Source organism: Mobula birostris, chromosome 9 (assembly GCF_030028105.1).
Source record: "Mobula birostris isolate sMobBir1 chromosome 9, sMobBir1.hap1, whole genome shotgun sequence".
Taxonomy (NCBI): Eukaryota; Metazoa; Chordata; class Chondrichthyes; order Myliobatiformes; family Myliobatidae; genus Mobula; species Mobula birostris.
Genome location: NC_092378.1, coordinates 1751195 through 1778460, shown reverse-complemented (window position 1 = coordinate 1778460; position 27266 = coordinate 1751195). Strand labels below are relative to the sequence as shown.

The 27266-nt window shown below is 43.6% G+C and overlaps 1 protein-coding gene across 2 annotated transcripts in view; it reads left to right on the top strand.

Moving 5' to 3' along the window:
- The window catches only part of endouc (endonuclease, polyU-specific C), a 46914-nt gene that overhangs the window by 7333 nt on the left and 12315 nt on the right, over positions 1-27266 (top strand). The window contains exons 1-5 of one of the 2 annotated variants that reach the window (XM_072267355.1): positions 8958-8977; positions 9101-9200; positions 11003-11114; positions 17658-17779; positions 25734-25846. In XM_072267355.1, the coding sequence (XP_072123456.1) occupies positions 9108-9200; positions 11003-11114; positions 17658-17779; positions 25734-25846 (440 nt within the window). In that variant the 5' untranslated portion in view covers positions 8958-8977; positions 9101-9107. Of the gene's footprint in view, positions 1-8957; positions 8978-9100; positions 9201-11002; positions 11115-17657; positions 17780-25733; positions 25847-27266 lie in introns of those variants that run through there. The other variant, XM_072267354.1, reaches the window with a different exon arrangement.

Here is a 27266-nt window from a genome sequence, read left to right as displayed (position 1 = left end):
TCAAATACCTCATTTGTTCCTATCTGCCTATACCCTGCTCTGCACCTCCTTAACCAGAGCCTCAATATCTCCTGAAAACCAAGGCTCCATAAACCTGTTCATCCTTGCCTTTTATTCTGATAGGAATATTCAAACTCAAAATTTCAGTTCTGAAGGCCTCCCACTTACTTAAGTACAACTTTGTCAGGAAACAGTCTGTCCCAATCCATACTTGCCAGATCTTTTCCAATGCCATCAAAATTGGCTTTTCTCTAACTTAGAATCTTTATCAGATTTATCTTTTTTCATAATTACCTTGAAACTCATGGCATTGTGAAAACGAGATACAGAATGTTCCCCTGCATGAACTTTTGTCAACAGTCTGTCTCATTCCCTAATGGCAGATCAAATATCTCACACTCTCTCGTTAGGACTTCTGTATACTGATTAGGGAAATATTCCTGAACATGTTTGACAAATTCTGTCTCATCTCGTCCTTTTACAGTATACAAGTCCCAGTCAATACATGGAAAGTTAAAATCACTTATTTACACAACCTTATGTTTCTTGCAGAAGTCTGCGATCTCTCTACAAATATACTTCTCTAAATACCACAGACTGTTGCATGGTCAGTAATATAATCCAGTTAATGTGATCATACTTATTCCTCAGTTCTACCCATAAAGCCTCACTAGACAAATTCTCTGGTCTGTCCTGACTTATAAGTACTTTATAAAAGCAATGTGTCATTGGAGAAAGGGGGTTTCAGACTCTCAGTAACAAAGTTATTTATGCAGCAGGATTTTCAAAAACGAACCTGTTATTTTTTAAATAGCTTTTAAGTTTATTTTGTTACTGCAACTAAAAGTACCAGAGTCTGTATGCTACATGGTTTGAAATTATCATAGCACAGCGTCAGTAAAGCTGTCCATTGTTGGCAGCCTCTCGCGATAAACGTGGCAGCCTGTGTCCTTCAAGGAGAGTGGTGTCTGATTTCTGCTAGGAAGCATGCCGTTTTCCCAGAGTGTTTAGTCAGTTTCCAAAGTACCTCTTCAGTGGTTCTCTGTTTCCTGGTTGAAATCACAATATAACGACTTCGGCCTCCGTAGAACACTACAGCACAGAAAACAGGCCATTCGGCCTTTCTAGTCTGTGCCGAAATTTTATTCTGCTAGTCCCATTGACCTGCATCCAGTCCATAACCCTCCAGACCTCTCCCATCCATGTATCTATCCAACTTATCCTTAAAACTTAAGAGTGAGCCCACATTTACCACATTAGATGGCAGCTCGTTCCACACTCCCACTACTGTCTGAGTGAAAAAGTTCCCCCTAATGTTCCCACAAAGCTTTCCCCTTTCACCCTAAAGCCATGTCCTCTCGTATTTAGCTCTCGTAATCTAAGTGGAAAGAGCCTATTCACATTTTCTCTCCATACTACAAATAATGTTCACTAATTCATCAATAGTTTTATAGCCCATATGTGTTTATGGAGCTGCATGTTATAGCAGAACTACCTGTGTGTATAATTCAAGGAAATGCAATGGCCACATGTTCACAACAAGCCCTCAACATAGCACATTAGAGGGAGCTCTCTTATTAGGGATGCATCCCACCCTAACCATGGACTTTTTACTCTCCTCCCATCCGGTAGGCGCTACAGGAGCCTCTGCTCCCGCACCAGCAGGCACAGGAAGAGCTTCTTCCCTGAGGCTGTGACCCTGCTGAACCTCACATCACAGTGCTAAGCAGTATTGCATCCGTATTGTACTGACTCAGTACTTTTATATTTGTGTGCTGTAGCACTTTTTTTTTATTCGCAGTTATTTTGTAAATAACACTTTTTTGCATTTCTAGTCAGATACTAAATGCATTTCATTGGTTTTGTATCTGTACTCGGCACAATGACAATAAAATTGAATCTAATCTAATCTAATTAGACAGTAAGACATGGGAGCAGAATTCGGCCATTTGGCCTATCGAGTCTGCTTCGCCATTCAATCGTGGCTGATACTATTTTTCCCCTCAGTCCAACTCCCCCCCCCCCCCCCCCCCGGCCTTCTCCCTGTAACCTTTACATGGCTAATCAAGAACCTATCAATCTCTGCATTAAATACACCCAACAACCTGGCCTCCACAGCTGCATATGGCAACAAATTCCACAAATTCACCACCTTCTGGCTGCAGAAATTTCTCTGCATCTGTTTTAAATGGACGCCCCTCTATCCTGAGGGTGTGCCATCTTGTCCAAGACTCCCCCACCATGGGAGATATTCTTTCCACATCTACTCTGTCTAGGCCTTTCAACATTCAAAAGGTTTCAATGAGATCCTCCTCATCCTTCTCAATTGCAGCAAGTAAAGGCCCAGAGGCATCAAATGTTCTTCGTATGATATCCCTTTCATTCCTGGAATCCTCCCTGTGAACCTTCTCTGGACCCTCTCCAATGCCAGCACATCTTTTCTTAGATGTGGAGCTCAAAACAGTTCACAATACTCATGGTGAGGCCTTACCAGTGCCTTATAAAGCCTCAGCATCACATCCCTGCTCTTGTATCCTAGATCTCTTGAAATGAATGCTAACATGGCATTTGCGTTCCTTACCACCGACTATCTGCATGTTGACCTTTAGGGCATTCTACCACAGTACATGACCATGCATTTTCTAACATTGTATTTCATTTGCCACTTTCTTGCCCATTCTCCTAATAAGTCCTTTTCCAACCTTCCTCATTCCTTAACACTACCTGCCTATCCGCCAATCTTAGTATCATCTGCAAACTTGGCAACAAAGCCATCTATTCCATCATCTAAATCATTTATGCACAGCATTAAAAGAAGTGGTCCTAACACCGACCCCTGTGGAACACCACTCGTCACTGGCAGCCAACCAGAAAAGGATCCTTTTATTCCCACTTGCTGCCTCCTACCAATCAGCCAATGCTCTAGCCATGCCAGTAACTTTCCTGTAATACCATGGGCTCTTACCTTGGTAAGCAGCCTTGTGTGGCATCTTGTCAAAGGCCTTCTGGAACCTCAAATATAAAACATCCACTTTATCTATCCTACTTGTAATCTCAAAGAATTCCAATAGGTTCATCAGGCAATATTTTCCTTGAAGGAAACTGTGTTGATTTTATCCTATCTTGTCCCGTGTCAGCAAGTACGCCATAACCTTATCCTTGGCAATTGACTCCAATATCATCCCAACAAATGAAGTCAGGCTAACTGGTCTATAATTTTCTTTCTGCTGCTTCCCTCCTTTCTTAAAGAGTGGAGTGACAATTGCAGTTTTCCCGTCCTCTGGAACCATGCCAAAGTCTAATGATTTTTGAAAGATCATTACTAATGCCTCCGCAATCTCTACTGCTACCTCTTTCAGAACCCTAGGGTGCAGTTCATCTGGTCTGGTGAACTTCAGGTCTTTCAGATTTTTGAGTACCTTCTCCCTTGTAACTGTACTCACATCTCTTCCTTTCTACCCTTCAACACCTGGCCATCAAAATTGCAAGGGGATTAGATCGAGTAAATGCATGGAGGCTCCCCCACCCCAACAGGTCAGGTGAGACTGGACCTAGAGGTGATAGGTTTAGAGTGAAATGTGAAATATTTCTGGGGAACATTTTCACTCAGAGGGTGGTGTGAGTTTGGGGCGAGCTAGGTACACGAATGGGAGGGGTACAGAGGGCTGTGGTCCGGGTGCTAGACTAGGCAGGAAAACAGACTGGCAAGCACTCGATGGTCCGAAGAGCCTGTTTCTGTACTCCGGTAGTCTGTGACTCTGCGACTATGACACAGGTGCAGTGAAAAACATGCTTGTCGTAGCATCACAGGTACATGGTACAAAAAGAGTTCATAAGGGAACAAAGCAAGTAAACAGACATTTTGCATAACTTACATTATCCTGTGTTCTTCTGTAAACCCCAGTGGTCAGATGTTGGGTCTGGTTAAGTTAGATCAGGGGTCCCCAACCTTTTTTGCACCGCGGACCGGTTTAATATTGACAATATTCTTGCAGACTGGCCGACCGGGTTGGGGGGGGCGGGGTGTAGGGTTGCCAACTTTCTCACTGTGTTTACCCCGAGAAAGACTACCATGACTATGAAGCTTTGCACGGGCCCCTGTGTGCGCATGCGTGTACGTGCCGATTTTTTTCTACAAATGGGTCTTGGCGATTCTTCAGTGAAACTACATTGTACATACATTATTTCTACTTTATATAGGCTGTGTATTTATCATATCATTCCTGTTTTTACTATATGTTAGTGTTATTTTAGGTTTTATGTGTTATTTGGTAGGTTATTTTTTGGGTCTGGGAACGCTCAAAAATTTTTCCCATATGAATTAATGGTAATTGCTTCTTTGCTTTATGCCATTTCGGCACGAAAGGTTTCATAGGAACGCTCTACCTTAGCGGGGGAAATACAGGACAAGGGCGGTCCCATATGGGACAAACCAATTGAGCCCAATATACGGGATGTCACGGTTAATACGGGACAGTTGGCAACCCTAGTTGGGGGTGTTAATCATGACTGGAATATAGGTGATAAGTCAACTATAAGTCACTTATAAGTGGCTAATACACTCAATTTCATTTCTAAAAGGGATTATCTAATGAACTTAATAATATATCTAACGAATTTAATATTAAACACAGTGCATATTTTCCTCTTATGAATATAGTGATACGTCACTTATAAGTCAATAGCATCATAACATTTTAAGTAACGTTTGGATATTAAACACACAGCGCACATTTTCCTCGTATGAACATGTATAATCATTGCAACACACCAATATCGCTGAATCAGTGGGAGCCCTGGGCTTGTTTCCCTACAACAACACGGTCCCATCGAGGGGTGATGGGAGACAGCGATACTCGAAGGAGGTTCCTTATGTCCAGTCTATTCCGCAATTTAGTTTTCATTGCATTCATTGCAGAAAACCCCGCTTTGCAGAGATATGTTGGAAATGGAAGCAACGTTTTCAGTGCTTTCATGGCTATCTGAGGATATTTAGCCTTGACTTTGATCCAGACTGCCGGCAGAGATGTTATGTCAAACATACTTTTCAGCCCACCGTCATTTGCAAGCTTGAGAAGTTGATCTTCTTCCCGCGCTGACATGAATGATTCACCAGGGACATTCATAAATGGGTCACGGACCCATTCCTTTGCACGTCTTGGTTCATTTGCGACTTGGGTCACTGACGACCTCGTGCGTAATGACCTCACGTGCATTCAAGTTCAACAGTGGATGTGACAGGGAATGAGGAAAGATGCAGCTGACTCATATCGCCAAATCATATCGTTTCCTTGCGGTCCGGTAGCACATGCTTTGCGGCCCGGTGGTTAGGGACCAGTGAGTGAGATGAGGTCTTGGTTTAATATGGAATACTGTTAAACGAGTGTCTTAACTTGGTCCTTATAGAATGTAGACCGACAGTACTGCACGGTACATGCCCAAGTTTTCATGCAAACCCTTTAACCTACTCTAAGATCAATCTAACCCTTTTCTCATACATCATCCTCCATTTTTCTATCATCAATTTGCCTATCTAAATATCCCTTGAATGCCCCTAATGTTTCTGCCTCACAGTCATAAATGTAAAGTGAGTAGAGGGGGTTAAGTTCAAATTTAATTGTCATTCAACCATTTATGAACACCCATGAATACAGTAAAGCGAAACAGTGTTCCTCTGGGGCCAAGGTGGAAAACACAGTGCCTACGGTTACGCAGCACGAGACACATATACTGAGAATAGTAGTAAACATGCTCACAAACAATACTGTAGGCCAAGGCCCTGAGTGTCATGTCATGTAGATTGATGGTGAAAAGCCCCTAGCAGTCTGGCCATGCAGCCGCAGACAAACACAGCACAGCTTTCACTGAGTGAACACCGGAAGGTGACACCAATGGGAGGGGTCAGCCCCCCCACTCCAGCCTGGATGCTTGCTGCACTACACCGTCTGCAGCATCTCCTCCCCTGGGCGACTACAATGGGCAACCCTGCAGAATGAGGGCCTGGGCCGACAGCTTCTCTGCTGTCGGTCTCATCAATGAACCAGCAAACCAAACTGATAACTCAAACCTTCCAGTCATGGTAACATCTTGTAAATCTTCTTGGCACTCTCTAGTTCAATGAGTCTTCCTATAGCAGGTGACCAGACCTCAGGCCAGTAGTCCAAGTGTGACCTGTTCCTCTGGTTATGATGAGATTGCAGGCTGGACTGATGCTGGTGGAATATGTCAATATTGGTTGCCTTTTAGACTAAGAGCAAATATATTTTTCCATTGGCCTGTGTGCATTTTTTTTTCGAATTCTTTGAGCTGCATCAGTATACATCAACTGCTCTAGGGCAGGTAATATCGAGAAAAGTTGGAGAACAAACTAGTGTGGAGGTCCTAGAGGAGTGGGCAAGGGCAAACGGAAAATAATCAGATTGTGGGTGTAGTGGGTCGCGATGAAGGATCTGGACCAGCTGGAAAATAGGGCTGAAAAAAAAAGGTGCTGTATAGTTTAGAGTGAATACAGGGATGGGGCTTGGGGAAGAGCGCTGTATAATTCAGAGTGACTAGTGAGAGTGGGGGAATACAGAGAACAGGGTCCCATGGGTTGAAGGACATTGAGAGACTATCGATAAGGGAGACTCAGAGTGTGTGAGAGGGTAAGTTGAAAAGAGGAAAGTTTACAAGACTAGTTTTAGAACAGGGAAACAGTTGTTTGGAAGATATAGACATTTAGACAGACGTGAAAGGGGGGGGTAGCAAGCATGTGGGAGCAGATAGGATTGGTTTAATTAGGCCCTATGGTCAGTACAAACTCAATATACTGTTCTTGTGTAAAGAAATTGGAAAGTAGTTTATATTAAACACGGATCCAATTGGAGAGCCCCTTCAAGGGCTAGGACAAAGGAGGGGCTGATTGGCTTCCTTGAGTAACGCTGAAATCCATGGATAGTACTGTGGGTCCATCAGGGGAAAATTCCTCCCCACCATGGAGCCTATCAATGAGGAATGCTGTCACAAGAAAGCAGCATTCATCATCAGGGAGCCCCCTCCACCACCCAGGTCATGCTGTCTCCTCACTGCTGCCAACAAGAGCCTCAGGACGCACATCACCAGGTTCAGAAACAGTTATTACCCTTCAAGCGTCATGCTCTCGAACCAGCGTGGGTAATGCCACTCACCTCAACAATGAACTGGTTCCACAACCTATGGACTCACTTTCGAGGACTCTGCAACTCATCGTCTTGGCGCTATTTATACTTAAAAATTCATTATTATTTGCTTTTTTCGTATTTGCCCAGTTTGGCATCTTTTGCAAACTGGTTCATAGTCAGCCTTTGTGTGAAGCTTTGTAGTTTGTTCCAATGTGGGGGAGAAAAGATGGTACCCACAACCAACATGACTACTGGCAGTGTCCTGCAGACAGTTCACGAACAACTACTTCTCAATACATCAATGAACAACACAGCGCTAAACTGAACTGAACTACCCTGAGCATTCCTAGACATTCTCAAGGACTCTGTAGCTTAATGATTAATATTCTGTGTGCTATTTGCTCATTTTTTTGTAGTTTGCATGATTCGTTCTTTTTTTTTATGCATTGGGTGTTTGATATTTTTTTGAGTGGGTTCCATGATGTTTCCTTGTTTTGTAACTGTGCAGGAAGGTGAATCTCAGGATACGTACTTTTATAATAAATGTTCTGTGTGGGTAAATTCTCAGTGGTAATCAATGTGATGTGTACACTCTTCCCACCTGTCCCTGCCCTCTCATCTCACTCTGTTTCGTCTCTCAAATCTTATTCAATGTAGCGACGTGCATTTCTCACTGCTGCCATCAGGAGAGGGGTACAGGGGCCTCGGGACCCACATCACCAAGTTTCAGGAACAGTTATTACCCTCAACCATCAGGAGAGGGGTACAGGGGCCTCGGGACCCACATCACCAGGTTCAGGAACGGTTTACCCCAACCAGAGGGTTTAACTTCACTGAACTGTTCCCACAATCTACGGGCTCACCTTCAAGGACTCTCATCTCAAGTTCTCAATAATTATTGCTTGCTTATTTATTATTAACTATCTGTTTAGTTATTTATCAAGATTCAGCACAGATCAGGCCCTTCGAGCCATATTACCCAACAATGCCCCAATATAACCCGAGCCTAATCATGGGACAATTTACAATGGCCAGTTAACCTACCAACTGGTACATCTTTGGACTGTGGGAGGAAACTGGAGCACCTGGAGGAAACCAACACAGTCATGGGGCGAACATACAAACTCCTGTATTTACCGTGATTGCCTGCAAGAAAATGAATCTCAGGGTTGTATATGGTGAAGTACATGTACTTTGATAATAAATTTACTTTGAACTTTGATATCACCTCTCACCATCACAAAGTGCTTCAAAGCCAGTAATAACCATTGTAATGTGGGATATCCAGCATTCAGTGTAGGCATGGCCACACCCAAAACCAACACTCAAGTGACAGTTAGTCATACTGGCCCTGAGATTTCCCCTGCTGCTTTTCCAGAGGTATTGAGGGGTACTTTACTCCCACCCAGAGGAGCAGATATTTCTGTTGTTTATCCCACACAAAGATTGTCCTTTAGGTGATGGATAGGTCCTTGAAAGCAATCTCTGTGCTGTGGGGAAGAGATGGGACCAACTGCATTGCCAGGGCAGTTGTGAAGATTCGAGTGTCTGTCCAGTGCGCTGTTTCTGTTCAGTGATTCCAGAAACACTAAGGGCTTTTTCTGCTGTTTACCAAGATATAATTATGTTTAAGCCGTAAGGTTGGTTGGCAGGAAGTGAGGGAAGTGGATCTACAACCCGGATGTTCTGACTGTTTAAATATAAATTTCTCTCTGCTGCTTGTTTCCTGCTGAAACTATATTACCCACAGTTCCGCCCTCTTATTTCTGCTCCGCCTGCACTTTTCACTGGTCTGGGCTGTGTATAAACTGTTGCACGCCTTCCACACTCGTGTGTGTGTGAGTGTGTGTGCGTGTGTGCGCGCGTGTGCGTGAGTGTGCATGTGAGTGCGCGCGCGCGTGTGAGCAGACGGAAAGAATCCTCTCAATTCACTTCATCGTTTGCTTCTTCCTCCCTTCCAGCTTGGTAATGAATGAAGAGCTTTCTAAGATACTGAACGAGCTTTGGAAAGCTGACGAGAATCGTCTGCTGCCCGAGGTGGACTACCAGATATACGTGCAGGTCGGTGAGTTTTTAACGTCTGCAGGTGCAGCAAAACATGCGTGCTGAAACTCAGAAACAGAACTGTGGGTGTGCTGCTTGATGAATGCAGGGGCGAACGGGGCTAACGGACCTTGCAGTGTCTGGACCACACTCTGTACGTCTGCTGTTTCTGTGGAGCAGCTGTGTAGGGTGTGGTCAGTGCTGTGCATGGTGTACATGGAGGGTGTTGCATTGGGGTTAAAGCGGGTGATTATGTGTAAGGGAAATTCTGGGGTGGATCAAGACTAGTGATTCTGTATGGAAGGTGAGAGTTATGAGGTGGGTAATATGGTCTAAATTTGTCATGGGTGGAGGGAGTTTTGTGTGTCTGTGTGTGCATGTATTTGTGTGTGTGGTGAAGTGTAGGACTGTAGTTTGTACAGGCCTGTGAATGTAGTTTGGGGTATATTTGTGTGTGTATAGAGTTGGACCATGTTGGGGTTATCCAGGGCTATTGTTGGAGATAGTGGGTATGTGTGTAGTGTAGGACTGTGGTTTGCATAGGCCTGTGTTGGAGGCAGTCTGTGTGTGTGTGTGTGTATAATGTTGCACTGTGTTAGACTTATCCAGTGCTGGGTTGGAGGCAGTGGGATGTGTGTGTGTACTGCAGCACTGCGATGGCTTGGTATCAGATACCTGCGCACAAGATGTCTCTGAGTGATTATAGAGCATTACACTTCCCACCTGCCTGTGTCGTTGGGTGTAAAATTCCCATTGGACGTAGCTTCAGTAAGCTGATGACACAGTCAGCCACTGATGATTGAGGATAATCTTGAGGAAGGTCTGAATTAGACACTGCTGGGTCCCAGGGGATAGATGGATCTGGTATGGTGCACACACAAGACATCAATCATTGTGCATCCACTCACTATTCAGAATAGTTTGAAATTTGTTGTTTTATAGCAGCAGCTCAGTGCAAAGAAATAAAGTTGGTATAATTACAAAAATCACTAAATAGTCAAAGAGAAGGAATGATGAGGTAGTGTTCCTGGACCATTCAGAAATCTGATGGGGAGGAGAAGAAGCTGTTACCAAATCAGTGAGTGTGGATCTTCAGTATCTTGTACTGCCTCCAACGAGAAGAGGGCTTGTTCCAGATGGTGATGCTCCTTAATGACGGTATCACCTCTCTCAGACAGCCTCGATGGTGGGAGGGTTGTGCCCATGATGGAACTGGCTAAGTCTACAACCCTCAGCAGCCTCTTTCCATCATGCACGTTGGAGCCTCCATAGCAGACAGTGATGCAACCCGTTAGAATGCTCTGCACGGTGCATCTGTGTAAATTTGCCGGAGTCTTTGGTGACATACCAAATCCCCTCAAACTTCAAAAAGGAATTTGAAACTGCTCACCCTTTTCCACTGTTGACCCTTCAATGAAGATTGTGTGTTCTCTTGAAGTCAACAATTCCTCGTTTGTAAGCTCTTTTAAACGAAGTTGTGGTTGTGGTCTGACTCCCCTCTTCTTCCTGTGCTGCTATAAACTTCTCACCTTCAAACATACATCCAATTTGTTTAGAAAGTCACTGCTGAGCTTGCTTCACGGTGTGTATGTGTGTACTGAAGTCTTGGACTGTGCTGGGCTTGCACAGGGCTGTGTTTGAGCTGGTAGGTGGGTGTGTGATGAGTCTTGGACTGTGCTGGGTTTGCATAGGGCTGTGTTTGGAGGTGATGGTGTGTGTGAAGTAAGCTTTGGACTGTGCTGGGCTTGCACAGGTCTATGTTGGGGAGATCTGGTTCACACTAATATTGCTCTGACAGTGAACTCAACCTCTCTCCCCAGGGTAAGGCCTATTATGTCGCTGCTGGCAGCAACAGAGCGAGGGACTGTGCCCGCTATCCCTTGTTTTCCTACGTAAATGAGGAACGTCTGAAGACAATTAAATCCTTCGCAAGTAGGTTCCCAGGATAGCTATATTGTGCTCAAGTGTAATCAATTTCCCTTGGGATCAATAAAGTATGACTACTATCACACAGAGTAAAGGAATTCACACCAGTGCAGTGGCTGTTTGACAAAATAATTTCAAGATTCAGAATTGTTTAATGTCATTTCCTGTATGTGAGTATAAAGGAGAACAAAGTAATTGTTACTCTGGATCTGTTGCAGCTCAAAAAACACAGTAAGATAGAGAATATAATAATAAAAAACATAATAAATATAAATACATCACATAGTTATATACTTGATTGTATGTCCATAAAGTGATGTTAGGCTGTACATAAGGTGACTGACATAAAATAATAAAGTAAAGGAGGTGTTGATCAGGCTGTTTGTCTACCTTCACAACTCCTTACTTGTTACATTGCAGCTGTCCATTTGGCCTATTTCCTATGCTAGTGTGACAAGGTTGAAATATGATCAATTTAGTTATTTTTGTTCAAATAATTTTAAGAGTTAATATTTATTTGATGTTAATATTTCATGCTGAAAAAAATGAATATTACTTTAAAACATGCAAATGTGTTAAGTTGAAAATTCTGAGAATCTGTGTGCAAGGTTTCCTTTTGTAATATTGAGCACTGAATTTGCCATTGATGTAGAGTCTTGCATTCAATCTTCAGCATGCGATTGATTGCTCGCCTGCCAGAATGCCTGGGGGGTGGGAGGATGGAATATACGCTGAATCCCTCATCCACCATAAAGTTACTGGGGAGTAAACAGTACAAAGTCTAAGTTTCATTCGTCATCTCCCTTTTAGGGAAACTACAACATTTTGGAGGCACTGCTGGGATGGGTGTGGAGGTGGACCATCTGCTTGCCAGATTGAGTTCAGCCAAGCCTCACTCGGCCTTTTCTTAATTGCCTTGAGCAGTAGTAGAGTGAGGCAGTTGATTGAGGTGAGGCTGAGAGCTGGTGAAGCAGTGCACGCACCTGAGTCACAGTCAGCAGCAGGTAATCTTACAGCCACCACAATAACTCGCACCACTGCCAAGGGGAAAAGAAAATGGATGTGCTTGGGAATCTCCAAGAGGAAATTAGTGAGAGAGTGTGTGAATTACCTAAAGACCAGCTGGTGGAAGCTCCCAGGAGAGGACATGGCTACGAAAACACATCTTTCTCTCGTATCAGTAATAAGTAACCATCTGGGAAGAGAGGAGCTGAGAAATATAGAGGACAGTGGCATGTCTGAACTTCTGCAGGTTAGAAACAAGTTAAATGAGCTGGTGGTTACAACTGCTATGGCTGATGAAACGGAGGGAAAAAACAGGGAAATTACATTAACTTGTAGTTCAATACAAAGGTCAGCTCCTAACAGGATGAACTCTAGTGATGTACAGTGGTTAGTTCAGAGGGAAATTGTCTTACCAGCATGGTGCAAAGACAGGTTGGTGAGCCCAGTCAGAAAGACAGGTTGTTGTTTTCTAGCCTTGTTCGCCAGATAGAAAGCACCCTAAGTAGAGGCTATCCAGAGGAGCCAATAATCGATCCAGTGCCTGGGTTCCAGTTGTGCAACTGTCTTGAGGGCCTACCCTTAGTCAGATCCTTTTTCACATTATCAGGAAAAAGGGAGCAACTGAATTGTATAAACAGCTGACAACAGAAGCCCAAGGCAGTACAGAGATGCCACAAAGTTACTGAATATGTGTTCTTGACCTGAAGCAGAAAGTATCGTTTGCCTCAGAGGAAGCGGAGCCTGGTCTGGAATATGATCCAGCCGTAGTGCAGAGTACGTTTTTACATACTGTACGCACCGGTCTGCAAAGTGATTGTATTCAAAATTACCCTCAGCCATACGCAAAGTGATTGTATTCAAAATTACCTCCAGCCATACCTTTTAGATCCCAAAGCCTCAGGTGAAGTACTCTGAGAGAAGCTGAACATTGCATGTACAAATGAAGCAGAGAAAAAGAATAAACAGAAGCCAGCTGGGTCAGTCCACACTGTCACTGCTGAGTGTAAATGTTGGACGGAAAGGACTCATATAGACCTGGTGTCACAGTTGAAAACACTTAGTGAAGACGTTGCACAGGTCGAGGAGCAACTTCAACAGCCTTTACCTGTGCGTCAACAATGCTTTTCGGTTTCAAACAAAAAAACAGGAGGTGATAGCAACTCCTCAGCTGCAGGACCTCGCACAGAGTTACCAGCAACCACCAGGGTGGGGTACAAAAGAGGCTAAGCGGTCTGTGGGGCAAAACATTGTTGGGTCTGAACTCCAGAGAGGGCCAAGCATTGAACAAAAATGGTGGAAAAAGCAAAAACAGTTAATTGAACCAGTTCTGCTTCAATCATATCCAGCCCCACAATAAAAATTTCCCCCATTTCAACAGTGTGCAACAGTATACTATGCATTGCTGCCTGAAGCTCAACAGCTATGTCAACTAGCTCCAAAGAATTATTCATTTTTACCACAGCAGCATGGAGTTTCACAACAATATGCAGCCCCAGTACGTCCGTATCCTGGCCTGCCTCAGCGACTTTGTTCAACACGAACAAGAAAGTGTTTCCGCTGTCAACAGAGAAGGTGTGAGGAACTTTGCACCCACTGTTACAGCTGTGGTAGCAGCGGGCTACTTAGCAGGATGTAAAGCACGAGGAATAAGCCAACACAGAGAGGGTCCTTTAAACCAAGATGGGTTGCTTGTGTGGGACAGGAAGTGACCAGTATTACGGAAGTGTCCCACCAATGTGCCAGCTGTGGTAGAGAGGGTGTAAATACAAGATGCCCCAGATGTAAAGCCTCATATTACTGCTCACAGACCACTGGAATCAGTGTAGGATCAAGACAAATAACGAAGGACAGTCATCCACCAGTGTTTTAGTTGCTCAGTGCCAAGTCAATCAACATTTGTCTGTATCTTCACTGGTGGGCAGATAGTGTCTCATAGAATGCTGCTTATAGGGACATCAAATTGAAGCAATATGGGACAGGTGTACATCACTGACGGGCAGTGGAAAACTAGGCACTTACCTGGAGTTAAACTGAGGGATGTTTCGGAGGCAGAAGAGACACCCGAGACATTACAGCTAGTGGCACCCAATGGCGTAAGCATGCCATGTGTAGCATGGGTTGAGATCACTTTCAAATTAGTTTAGCCCAGTGCAAAAGAATTGATTGTGCCAGCTCTGGTTCTGAAAGGTAGACCTCTACCCTGTTCCATCACTGGAGTCAACATGACTGAACAGATTAAGGCTTAAAGACAGAGAGGGAGAACCTTTGTATGAAACAGTAAGAGCTGCATTCCCTGGCCTGAAGAGAAGCAAAACCAAGGCATTTATCAATCTGATTAGCATTGAGAATCCCTGTGAGTATCGAGTAAAGACAACAAAGCAGAGGGTTAACTTAACAGAACATACAATCGTAACACTCCAGAGGGGTGCACGTCCGTATATTGTTACTGATATGCACAACAGAACAGACCATGATATTGTGCTAGCTGAGAAAACCGTGCTTGGGATATTGCAACAAGTCCGTATTCCCTGTCACTGCACAAGAAGGTACTGTATTTGACCCAACTGACGAGTGGACAAACTTGTGGCGCAATTAAAGATTGGTCAGTATGACATGGTGGGCATCACGGAGTCATGGGTGAAAGAAGCCCATAGTTGGGAGCTTAACATCAAAAGATATACTTTCTATCGAAATGACAGGCAGTGGTGTGGCTCTGTTGGTAAGAGATGGAATTACATCTTTAGAAAGTGGTGACATAGGGTCAGGGAATGTTGAATCTTTGTAGGTGGAGTTAAGAAATTGCAAGAGTTAAAAAAAAAACCATTATGGGAATCATATATAAGCCTCAAAATAGTAGCCAAGATGTGGGGTTGAGTTTGCAAAGGGAGCTGGAAAAGACATGTAATAAGGGTAATGACACAATTGTCATAGGGGACTTCAATATGCAGTGGGATTGGGAAAAACAGGTTGGTATCAGATCACAAGAGAGGGAATTTGTTGCTGACAACAAAGTTCAGCACTGCATAAAAGCCAAGGAAAGGGCATCTAAGGCAGCAAAAGTGAATGGGAAGTTGGATGATTGGAAGCTTTTAAAATTCAACAAAAGGCAACCAAAAAGCAGGGAGAAGGGAAAAGATGAAATGTGAGGGCAGACTAGCCAATAATATGAAGCAGGATACCAAAAGCTTTTTCAGATATATAAAGAGTAAAAGGGAGGTGAGAGTTCATATTGGACCACTGGAAAATAATGCTGGTGAGGTAGTTATGGGGGGCAAAGAAATGTCAGATGAGCTTAATGGGCACTTTGCTAGTGTCTTCCACAGTGAAGGCAGGTGCAATGTGCCAGAAGTCAGTGAGTGTCAGGGAGCAGGAGTGAGTGGCATTGCTATTACAAAGGAAAAAGTGCTAGGCAAACTCAAACTCATATCTGTCCATGTATCTTTATCTGTACCAAGTCACCCAAATGACTTTCCAATTGCGAATCATTACCAGTCCCTGTACCTTCATCTTAACCAAGTGACCCGAGTGATTTTTTTTCTGCCTGTGAACAGATCCCAGTTCCTGTATTTACTCCTGTGAACGATAAGCCAGATAACCAGAAACGCTTTACTTACGATGGGGTTGGGTCCCCCACATCTCACAACATACAGATTGCAGACCATATCAGTATCAGGCCTTGCCTTATAATTGTAACATCAATGACATCATGGCTACCTGTGCCTCAGTTCTCACATTAACTACCATGTGCCTACTAGAAACAAAAGGGATGTTTGGTACAAGGAAAGTAGTATAGGGACTGTTGATTGAGGGGACTGTTTATGCCCTAAACAAGTGAATGTCGCACCATAAAGCAACTGACGTGTTGGCAAACTGAAGTGCTCATGACTGCTGTTATACCCTATGCTAATTGACAGGTATGCTCCTGGTGCTCAAAGGCAATTGCTATCAAAGAGCACTTTAGAGAGAAAATCAAATAAACCTTTCCTTATTTGAGCCCAGAATGCCCTGGTAATTACAAACCATTGTTGGAAACTAGGACGTAGCAGCCATGATCTATTTAAGTGCACGTGTGATTGTGATCTGCTCTCATGGTCAAGAAATTTCTATCATTGAATGACCGTGATTCATAGCTAAATATTTGGAAAGATGTGTCCAAACAACTTCTCTGTCCAAACTACTACAGTGTGACAGCTTTGAGACTGAAATAAGAAAAGTAATGATTGCAAGTCTAACACTGGGAGGAGATGTTGGTGACATTTACTTTTGAGGGGGTGTATATGACAAAGTTGAAATCTGTTCAATTTAGTTATTGAAATTTTTTAAAAAAGTAATATTAAAAATTTGAATATCATTTCATGTTGAGGGAAAAAAGGGATATTACATTTAAAAACGTGCAAATTTGTTTAGTTGAAAACTCTGAGAATCGGTGTGCAAGGTGTACTTTTATACTTTTGAGTACTAAATATACTATTGATTTGTAAGGTCTTGCATTCAATCTTCAACATACAATTGATTGCTCATGCCTGCCTAAAGGGGGAAGTATGCACTGTACTCCTCATTCACCATAAGGTTACTGAGGAGTAAACAGTATAGCGTGTGTGCTTCATTCACCATTTCCCCTTTTTCAGGGAAACTACTCTAGCTCCCAATCCCCTTCTCATTTCCCTGTAACCCTGGAATTTATTGTCTCATCCCTCTCAATTACTCTTTCATCACTGACTATAAGGATAATAGTTACTTAGCCTACCTGCACATCTCTACACAGTCACAAACCCCATACACTTCTGCATGTCATTGTGAGGCCAGCACAGCACAGTCAACTGCTAAAATCAGCCAGCGTTAATCAGAGGGCTGGCACAATCTGATGAGCAGTGTGTAGAATGGCCCTGTCTGTGACACAGACTGATCACTTGAATGATCATAGAAGCACAATGGGATGGTTTTACTATTGAACAACTTGGAATTCTTTTAAATTTTGTTTTTGGGTGAATTCTTACTGGCAGGGAGGAAAGAAGCTTGATTCACAGGTATTGCTTTGTTGCTGTTGTTCTGTTTTGACTCCATTGTGTTAGTCAGTCATAGAGATTTACAACACAGAAACAGGCCCTTTGACCCACCTAGTCCGTGCTGAACTATTAATCTGCTTAGTGGCATCGATCTGCACCTGGACCATAGTCCTCCATTCCCCTCCCACCCATTTACTTACCGAAACATCTTAAATGTTGAAATTGAACCTGCATCCACCAGTGCCACTCTCACCACCCTCTGAGTGAAGATGTTCTCCCATATGTTCCTCTTAAACATTTCACCTTTCACCCTTAACCCATGACCTCTAGTTTTAGTCTCGTCTGCTGAACGTGGTGGCCAAATTACGTTGGCGCCAGAACTTGTGGCTACGTTGCAGGCTGCCCCCAGCACATCTTTGGGTGTGTTGGTTGTTAATATATATATATGTTTTTCATATGTCTTGATGTATGTGATAAGTAAAACTGAATCTATTCTGCATAATTTGGTTATTTAACACACCCACATTTGATTACCCAGCATTCATTGCTCTCCTGGATAACTATGAAATGTCGACTGGAATTGCGGAGGTCGTGACCCCTGAGGAAATGGCTGAAAACTTCCGTTTTCTGGATGCGATTCTGGAAACAAAGGTCATGCAGGTGGGTACGTTGGTGAATACACTTGGGAATGGCACGGACTGGCACACTTCCTGAGGGCTGTTACTTTTATTAGTAACTGGATGTATTGCTGTCACATGTACTGAGGTACAGGGAAAAACTTTATTTTGTATGCCATCAATACAGATACAGTGCCTATAAAAAAAACATTCACCCCCCTCCAGAGTTTTTCATGTTTTATTGTTTTACAACATTGGATCACAGTGGATTTAATTTGGCTTTTTTGACACTGATCAACAGAAAATACTCTTTCATGTCAAAGTGAAAACAAATTTCTACAAATTGGTCTAAATTTATTGCAATTATTAAACACAAAATACTTGATTGCATAATTACTCATCTCCTTCAAATCAGTATTCAGTCCTGATGAAGGGTCTCGGCCTGAAACTTTGACTGTACTCTTTTCCATAGATGCTGCCCGGCCTGCTGAGTTCCTCCAGCATTTTGTGTGCGTTGCTTGGATATCCAGCATCTGCAGATTTTCTCTTGTCACTATTTAGTGGATGTAATTACAGCCTTCAGTCTGTGTGGATAGGTCTCTATGAGCTTTGCACATCTAGACACTGCAAATTTCCCCCATTCTTCTTTACAAAACTTCTCAAGCTCTGTCAGATTGCACGTGGATCATGAGTGAACAGCCCTTTTCAAGTCCAGCCACAAATTCTCAATTGGATTGAGATCTGAACTCTGACTTGGCCAGGACATTAACTTTGTTAGTTTTAAGCCATTCCTATGCAGTTTTGGCTTTATGCTTGGGATCATTGTCTTGCTAGAAAACAGATCTTCTCCCAAGTTGCCGTTCTCCAGCAGACTGCATCAGGTTTTCCTCCAGGATTTCCCTGTATTTTGCTCCTTTACCTTCACAAGCCTTCCAGGGCCTGCTGTAGTGAAGCATCCCCACAGCATGATGCAGCCACCACCATGCTTCACGGTAGGGATGGTGTGTTTCTGATGCTATGTGGTGTTTGCCAAACATAGCATTTAGTCTGATGCCAAAAAGCTCAATTTTGGTTTCATCGGACCATAGAACCTTCTTCCAGCTGACTTCAGAGTCTCCTACGTGCCTTCCGGCAAACCCTATCCAAGATTTCATGAGAGTTTTTGCAACAGTGGCTTTCTCTTTGTCACTCCCCCATAAAGCTGTGACTGATGAAGCACCCGGGCCACAGTTGCTGTTTGCACAGTCTCTCCCATCTCAGCCACTGGAGCTTGTAACTCCCCCAGAGTTGTCATGGGTCTCTTGGTGGCCTCTCTCATTAGTCCCCTTCTTGCACAGTCAGTCAGTTTTTGAGGACAGCCTGTTCTAGGCAGATTTACAGCTGTACCATATTCTTTCCATTTCTTGATTGGCTTAACTGTACTCCAAAGGGTATTCAGTCACTTGGGATATTTTCATGTCTCCATCTCCTGACTTGTGCTTTTCAATAACCTTTTCATGGAGTTGCTTGGAGTGTACTTTTGTCTTTGTGGTATAGTTTTTGCTAAGATACTGACTCCCCAGTAGTTGGATCTTCCAGATACAGATATAGTTTTACTACAGACAACTGATACACCTTGACTGCACACAGATCTCCATTTAACTAATTATGTGACTTCTAAAACCAATTGGCTGTATGATTTGGTCTGTCATATTAAAGGAAGTGAATACTTATGCAATCAATTATTTTGTGGTTTATATTTGTAATTAGTTTAGATCACTTTGCAGAGATCTACTTTCACTTTCACACAAAGGAGTCCTTTTCTGTTAAACGGTGTCAAATAAGCTAAATGAAATCTGCTGAGATTCAATCTTGTTAAACAATGAAACCTGAAAACTTCTGGGGGGGGGGGATGAATACTTTTATTGGCACTGTGATTTCATTGTTAATGTGCATTGAAGTAGTTCAAGGAAAAACAATAACGGAATGCAGAACAATTTCTGCCCACAGTCACCTCTACTGCCACAATGAGGCCACACTCGGGTAGGGGAGCCACACTTTGTGTTCCATCTGGATAGCCTCCAATCTGACTGCATCAACATATCTCTTTAACTTCCAGTACTTTTTCCCTTTCCGCCTCCTCTCAATTTTCAATTCCCATTCTGGTTCCTGTCTTACAACTTCCCTTCCCCACACCTACCAAACACCTCCTCCTGGTGCCCCTCATCCTCCCCTTTCTCCTCTGTTGAATTCTTCTCTTTTATCAGATTCCTCCTTCTCCATCCCTTTTACCCTTCTACCTAACACCCCCCACCTCCCTCAACCACCTACCTTCCCACTCACCTGGTCTCACCTGCCAGCTTGTCCTCCTTCCTCTCCGTCCATCTTGTTCTGGCTCCTTCCGCCTTCCTTTTCTGTCCAGATGAAGGGTCGAAGGCTGAAACATCAGATGTTTATTCCGCAGCGTAGATACTACCTGACCTGTTAAGTTCTTCCAGCTTTTGTATGTGTGTGTTCCTCTGGATTTCCATCATCTGCAGAATATTATGTGTTTATAGTGTGCAGTATAGTGTTATGTTACAGAGAAAGTGCAGGACAGACAGACAATAGGGCACAAGGCCGTAAACAAGGTAGACTGTGAGGTCAAGAGTCCAACTTGTCATACTAGGGCAGGGATTCTTAAGGATTATCAAGTCAATTATTAAGAATGGGGTCTCAAGCTACTTGGAGGAATATGATAAAATAGGCTGCAGGCAGCATGGATTCCTCAAGGAAAAGTCATCTTACCTGGCAAATCTTTTGGAATTCTTTGAAGAAATAACAAGCAATATAGACAAAGGAGAATCAGTTGATGTTGTGTACTTAGATTTTCAGAAGGCCTTCGTCAAGGTGCCACACATGAGGCAGCTTAACGTGGTGTTACAGGAAAGATTCCAGAATGGATAGAGCATTGGCTGATCGGCAGGATACAGAGAGTGGGAATAAAGGGGGCCTTTTCTGATTGGCTGCCGATGGCTAGTACTGTTCTATGTTCTAAATTCTGCCTGATGGGAGAGTGGAAGAAGAAAAGAGAACAACCAACATCTCAAATGGTTGAAGTTGAAAATATTATTGTAAAACTCCTTAATCTCCATATGCTGGTGCCTGATTATTGGATGTTATTCTATTAGTATCCAATACACTTCGAATTTTTTTTCAATGTGTTGCATACTTCTGAAATCAGTTTTATTTAAAAAAAAACGTGGTACAATTCAGGAGAATGTAGCCAACAGTGGCCTGGTGTGGCTAAAGAGAGAACAGGAAATAGTTTAAGAGGAGAGGGGGGAGAAACCACAAAATTCACAAACATTTGAATCATGGATTAACAGATGTGACGTCGGGCATAAGACCTCCTGCCTGTCACACTTGCTTCAAAAAGGCAACAATTACACCAGTGCCTAAGAAGAATAACGTGAGCTGCCTTAATGACTATTGTCCAGTAGCACTGACATCTACAGTGATGAAATGCTTTGAGAGGTTGGTCATGACTAGACTGAACTCCTGCCTCAGCAAGGACCTGGACCCATTGCAATTTTCCTATTGCCATAATATGTCGATGTCAGATGCAATCTCAATGGCTCTCCACACAGCTTTAGACGACTTGGACAACACAAACACCTATTTCAGGATGCTGTTCATCGACTGTCGCTCAGATTTTAAAACCATCATTCCCACAATCTTGATTGAGAAGTTGCTGAACCTGGGTCTCTGTACCTCCCTCTGCAATTGGATCCTCAATTTCCTAAACAGAAGACCATAATCTGTGTGGATTGGTGATAACATATCCTCCTCGATGCTGATCAACACTGGTGTACCTCAGGGGCGTGTGCTTAGCCCACTGCTCTACTCTCTCTATACCCATGACTGTGTGGCTATGCATAGCTCAAATACCATCTTTAAATTTACTAATGATACAACCATTGTTGGTACTATCTCAGGTGGTGATGAGAGGGCTACAGGAGTAAGATATGCCAAATAGTGGAGTTGTGCCACAGCAACAACACTCAACGTCAATAAGACGAAAGAACTGATTGTGGACTTCCAGAAGAGTAAGACGAAGGAACACATACCAATCCTCATAGAGGGATCAGAAGTGGAGAGAGTGAGCAGCTTCAAGTTCCTGGTTGTCAAGATCTCTGAGGATCTAACCTGGTCCCAACATATTGATGCAGTTATGAAGGAGGCAAGACAGCGGCTATACGTTATTAGGGTATGTCAATAAATACACTCAAAAACTTCTATAGTTGTACTGTGGAGAGCATTCTGACAGGTGACACTGTCTGGTATGCGGGGGGGGGGGGGGGGGCTACTGCACAGGACTGAAAGAAACTGCAGAGGGTTGTAAATTTAGTCAGCTCCGCTTGGGTACTAGTCTACAAAATACCCAGGACATCTTCAAGGAGCAGTGTCTCAGAAAGGCAACGTCCATTATTAAGGACCTCCAGCATCCACAGCATGCCTTTTTCTCACTGTTACCATCAGATAGGAGGTACAGAAGCCTTAAGGCACACACTCAGTGATTCAGGAACAGCTTCTCCCCTTCTGTCACCTGATTCCTCAATGGACATTGAACCCTTGGACTCTACCTCACTTTTTTTTAATATATAGTAATAGATTTTTAATCTATTCAATATACATATACTGATAAAGTATACTGAATAAGATTTATTTATTTATTATCTTTTTTTCCTTCTATATTATGTATTGCATTGAATTGCTGCTACTGACTTAAGAAAATTTACATCACATGCCGGTGATAATAAACCTGATTCTGATTCATTTTTGTTACCGTTCAAAGAGGGAGTTTTGTCAGAACCCACTGTCAGTGTGAGTGTCCTTGCAAACTACCACTTTGTCCTGTGTGATCTTGGGCATTCACATTTAACATTGGAGACGCGGGAGTCGTCCAAAGCTGGAAGTTGGAGCAATACACGGAATGCTGGACGACTCAGCAAAGGGCGCCATGGCAGTGTAGCAGTTAGCTCAACACTATTACAACTCAGGGCATCAGAGTTCAGTTCTAATGGTCCTTGTAAGGAGTTTATATGTCCTCTCTGTAAACGTGTGTGTTTCCTCCAGGTGCTCCAGTTGCCTCCTATGGGTTGAAGACGTACCAGATAGTAGGTTAATTAGTCATGGTAAATTGTCCTGTGACTAGACTAGGGTTATATAGGTGGTTGGTGGGTGTTGTGGCTCACTGGGTCGGAAGGGCCTGTTTGTGCTGTATCCCTATATAGAAATAAGTAAGCAAGCTGCCTGGCCTGCCAAAGGCCTCCAGCATCTTGAGGCTTATCATTAATTAGATGTGGTGGCATTAAAGGGATCCTTAAAGATGTCATAGCCTAGGGAGGTAGTGGGAATAAGCTCCCATTACCTATTAAACACTCCCAATGACCTGCATCTCAAATAGCCTCTGACACCTAAGTCCAGCACCTGGCCTTCACGTGTGGTTTAGCTACTAAAACCAGTGGAACAGTTTCGTCTGACAGAAGGGCAGAGGCGGGTTACTGATGCCTTAAAATCAGTTGCTTTGGGCTGGTGGGGCTCATCAGCAGTGGTTGGCAGTTCATCTAGGAGAAGGAGAACTCTAATCTCAAACCCCTGCTGTTTTATGGCTATACCCACTCATGAGGAAGGCTTCAGAAGTAAACCCTGTGAGAAAAATCTGAAGCTGAAGTCCCTAGGCAGTCCTACATTGAGTCCAACGCTGACTGGCAACTCCTGCGATGTTGCCAAACTGTCGGTCTCTGCTGTTCCTTTGCATTCATCAAACACATGGAGAGAGGGAGCCTGCTGCGTGGGCAACAGCTTACTCTCCATATCGTGCTGCCCTGGCTTCGTATCACGTAGACAGCTGGGACGCAATCTCCATGGTGGATCCTGACCGACGGAAGAACTCGAGAGGTGAGGTCCTTTGTATTATTCTGGAAGCTTCGCTGGTATCACATAATTTGAATAGGGGCTATCTGATTGGTTAACTCTTATCTACAAATATGAATTGAATGTTATCTATGGTATAAGAAGCGTGGAGCCCCACGCACTAAATGCCGAAGGAACTCATCGGGTGAGGCAACATCAACTGTACTTTTTTCCAGCATTTTGTGTGTTGCTTGAATTTCCAGCATCTGCAGATTTTCTCTTGTTGGTGAAAAGTAGAATCCGTTAGTTTACATCTTTGTTCTTTCCTGCCAGCACTACAAGATGCTTGCTACTCCTCAATTCTAATTCCTTTGTTCTCCTAGCACTTGTGAATGAACAATCACAAAGCAACAAGTTTTAAGCCTTTCTTGCAGTCACAGGCAAAGCAGTTGTCGTACCAAGTCATGATGCATCTAGACAATGTCTACTTAACAAAGAAGATGTGCCGGAGCTTTTGAAAAGCATTGTTGGATAAGTCATCGGGATCTGACGAGATGTACACCAGGCTACTGTGGGAAGCAAGGGAGGAGATTACATCATCAATAGGGATGGGAGAAGTACCAAAAGATTGGAGGTTTGCAAATGTTGTTTCCTTGTTCAAGAAAGGGAGTAGAGTTAACCCAGGAAATTATAGACCAGTGAGTCTTACTTCATTGTTTATTCAGTGGGCAAGTTGTTGAAGATCGTGAGAGGCAGGATTTATGAGCATTTGGAGAGACATAATCTGATTTGGGATAGTCAAGGACAGGTCATGCCTTACGAACCTGATTAATTTCTTTGAGGATGTAGCAATACACATTGATGAAGGTAGAGCAGTGGATGTAGTGTATATGGATTTCAGTAAGGCATTTGTTAAGGTTGCCCATGCAAGACTGATTCAGAAAGTAAGGAGGCATGGGATCCAAGGAGACCTTGCTTTGAGATTTCCAAGGATGTTCCCTGAATTGGAGAGTGTGCTTTATGAGAATAATTGAGTGTTCTTGGCCTTTTCTCCTTGGAATGACGGAGGATGAGAGGTGACCTGATAGAGGTGTATAAGATGATGAGAGGCATTGATCGTGTAGATAGCCAGAAGCTTTTTCCCAGGGCTGAAACGGTTAACACGAGGGGGCATAGTTTTAAGGTGCTCTGAAGTAAATGCAGAGGGGATGTCAGAGGTAAGTTTTTCACACAGAATGGGGTGTGCGTGGAATGGACTGCTGATGATGGTGATGGAGGCAGATACAATAGGGTGAGGAGCTTAGAAAAATAGGGGCCTATATGGTATGGTAATTCTAGGCAGTTCCTAGAGTAGATTACGTGGTCAGCACAACATCGTGGGCGGAAGGGCCTGTAATGTGCTGTCACTTTCTATGTTCCATTAACAAATGATTTTTGAATTGTGTTGTTTGTTCCAAGATACAATATTAGCAAGATTTAACATCACATATTAACTAAAGCATGTAAATAGCTTAAAGCAGGTTTCCCAATCTGGGACCCACGGGCCCCTCAGTTAATGGTAGGGGTCCATGGCATAAAAAAGGTTGGGAACCCCTGCTCTCAAGACACATCTGTTTTGATGTTGCACATTAATTTTGCATTTTGAGCCTAGGATGTCACTCAAGGTTACAGTTACTCCCATCCACCCCACGGGAACCTGGTGAGAAGGGTTTGGTTACCGTCACTCTCCACAACTTCTGCGATCTTTAATGGCTCCTTCCATCAAATAGTCTTTACTCCTCCCCCCACCCCCATTCTCTGCTTTTCACAGAGTACACTCCCTTTGCGATTCCCTTGTCCGTTTGTCCCTCCTCTCTAATATCCCCCCCCTCCCCTGGCACTGATCCCTGTAAGCGAGAGAAATCCTATACCTGCCCATCCACCTGCTCCCTCACCTCCATTCAGGGCCCCAAATTGTCCTTCCAGGTTGAGGCAATACTTCACCTGCGAATCTGTTGGGGTCATCTTTTGTATCCGGTGTTCCCAGTGTGGCCCCCACTAAATTAGTGAATTGGGGACTGCTTTGTTGAGCATTGAAGGCAGGCAGCACGGTAACCTTGATCTTATTGTTATTCTCGCAGCTGGCTCACCAGTACCTCGCCAGTAAAAACCTGACATCAGCCGATCCACAGGACTTCAAGCAGCACCTCTATGACATCTGGTTCAAGCTGTACTCTAGAGGAGGAGGCCGCGGGTATGTTTGTGGTAGAGAGTGTGTGCTGGGAATGTTAACCTGACCACTGGAATATAGGGAGCAGGGGCACAGGATGGAACGAGGCACGAGCACGTGGGGCGGAGGGGGGGAGGACTGGAGAACGTAATTCAACCTGTAACTAGAACACCACCCACACCAGCAGTTTGAAGACACACACTCAACATTTTAGAAATATGCCTTTGGATTTCTGAATGAACCTGTGAGCAGTACCTCACTATTTTTGCTGTGTTTATTTATCTTTATTTAATGTTTATTATAGTTTATAGTGTAGTTTATATATTGCACTGTAGTGCTCTGCAAAACCAGCTGAATTAAACATAGCAAAACCTAGGGTGTTAAATTGATGTTAGAGCAGATTAAAAGCTCAGCACAACATCATGGGCCGTAGGGTCTGTACTGGGCTGTAATGTCCTGTATTCTAAAACAACAAATTTCACAGCAAGTGTTAGTGGTAATAAACATTATTCTGATTACAAATAGGCTATTTAGCCCAGTCAGCCCTCCAGCATAAGCATAAGATATGGAAGTAGAATTAGGCCAGGACCATGGTCAGACCCCTCTTGGAGTACTGTGCTCAGTTCTGGTCACCTCACTACAGGAAGGATGTAGAAACTATAGAAAGGGTACAGGGGAGATTTACAAAGATGTTGCCTGGATTGGGGAGCATGCCTTATGAGAATAGGTTGAGTGAACTCAGCCTTTTCTCCTTGGAGTGTCGGAGGATGAGAGGTGTATAAGATGATGAGAGGCATTGATCGTGTGGATAGTCAGAGGATTTTTTCCAGGGTTGAAATGTTTGCCACAAGAGGACACAGGTTTAAGGTGCTTGGAAATAAGTACCGAGGAGATGTCAGGAGTAAGCTTTTTACACAAAGAGTGGTGAGTGTGTGGAATGGGCTGCCAGCAACAGTGGTGGAGGCTGATACGATAGGGTCTTTTAAGAGACACCTGGGATAGGTATATGGTGCTTAGAAAAATAGAGGGCTATGGGTAACCCTAGGTAATTTGTAAAGTAAGTGCATGTGGATAGCATTGTGGGCCAAAGGGCCTGTATTGTGCTGTAGTTTTTCTATGTTTCTATGAACCAATTTTTCTCTCAGCCCCAATCTCCCTGTATCCCTTCATGCCCTGAAAAATCAAGACCCCGTAAAGCCCTGTTGGTGGCCATCCACAGCTGCCGGAAGTGAGGCCTCCAAGAAGGCCCACCAGCACCTTTACTTCCTGAGAAAACTAAAGAAATTTGGCCTGTCCCCTAAAACCTTCACTAATTTTTATAGATGCACCGTAGAAAGCATTCTTCTAGGGTGCATCACAACCTGGTATGGAAGTTGTCCTGTCCAAGACCGAAAGAAGCTGCAGAAGATCGTGAACACGGTGCAGCACATCACACAAACCAATC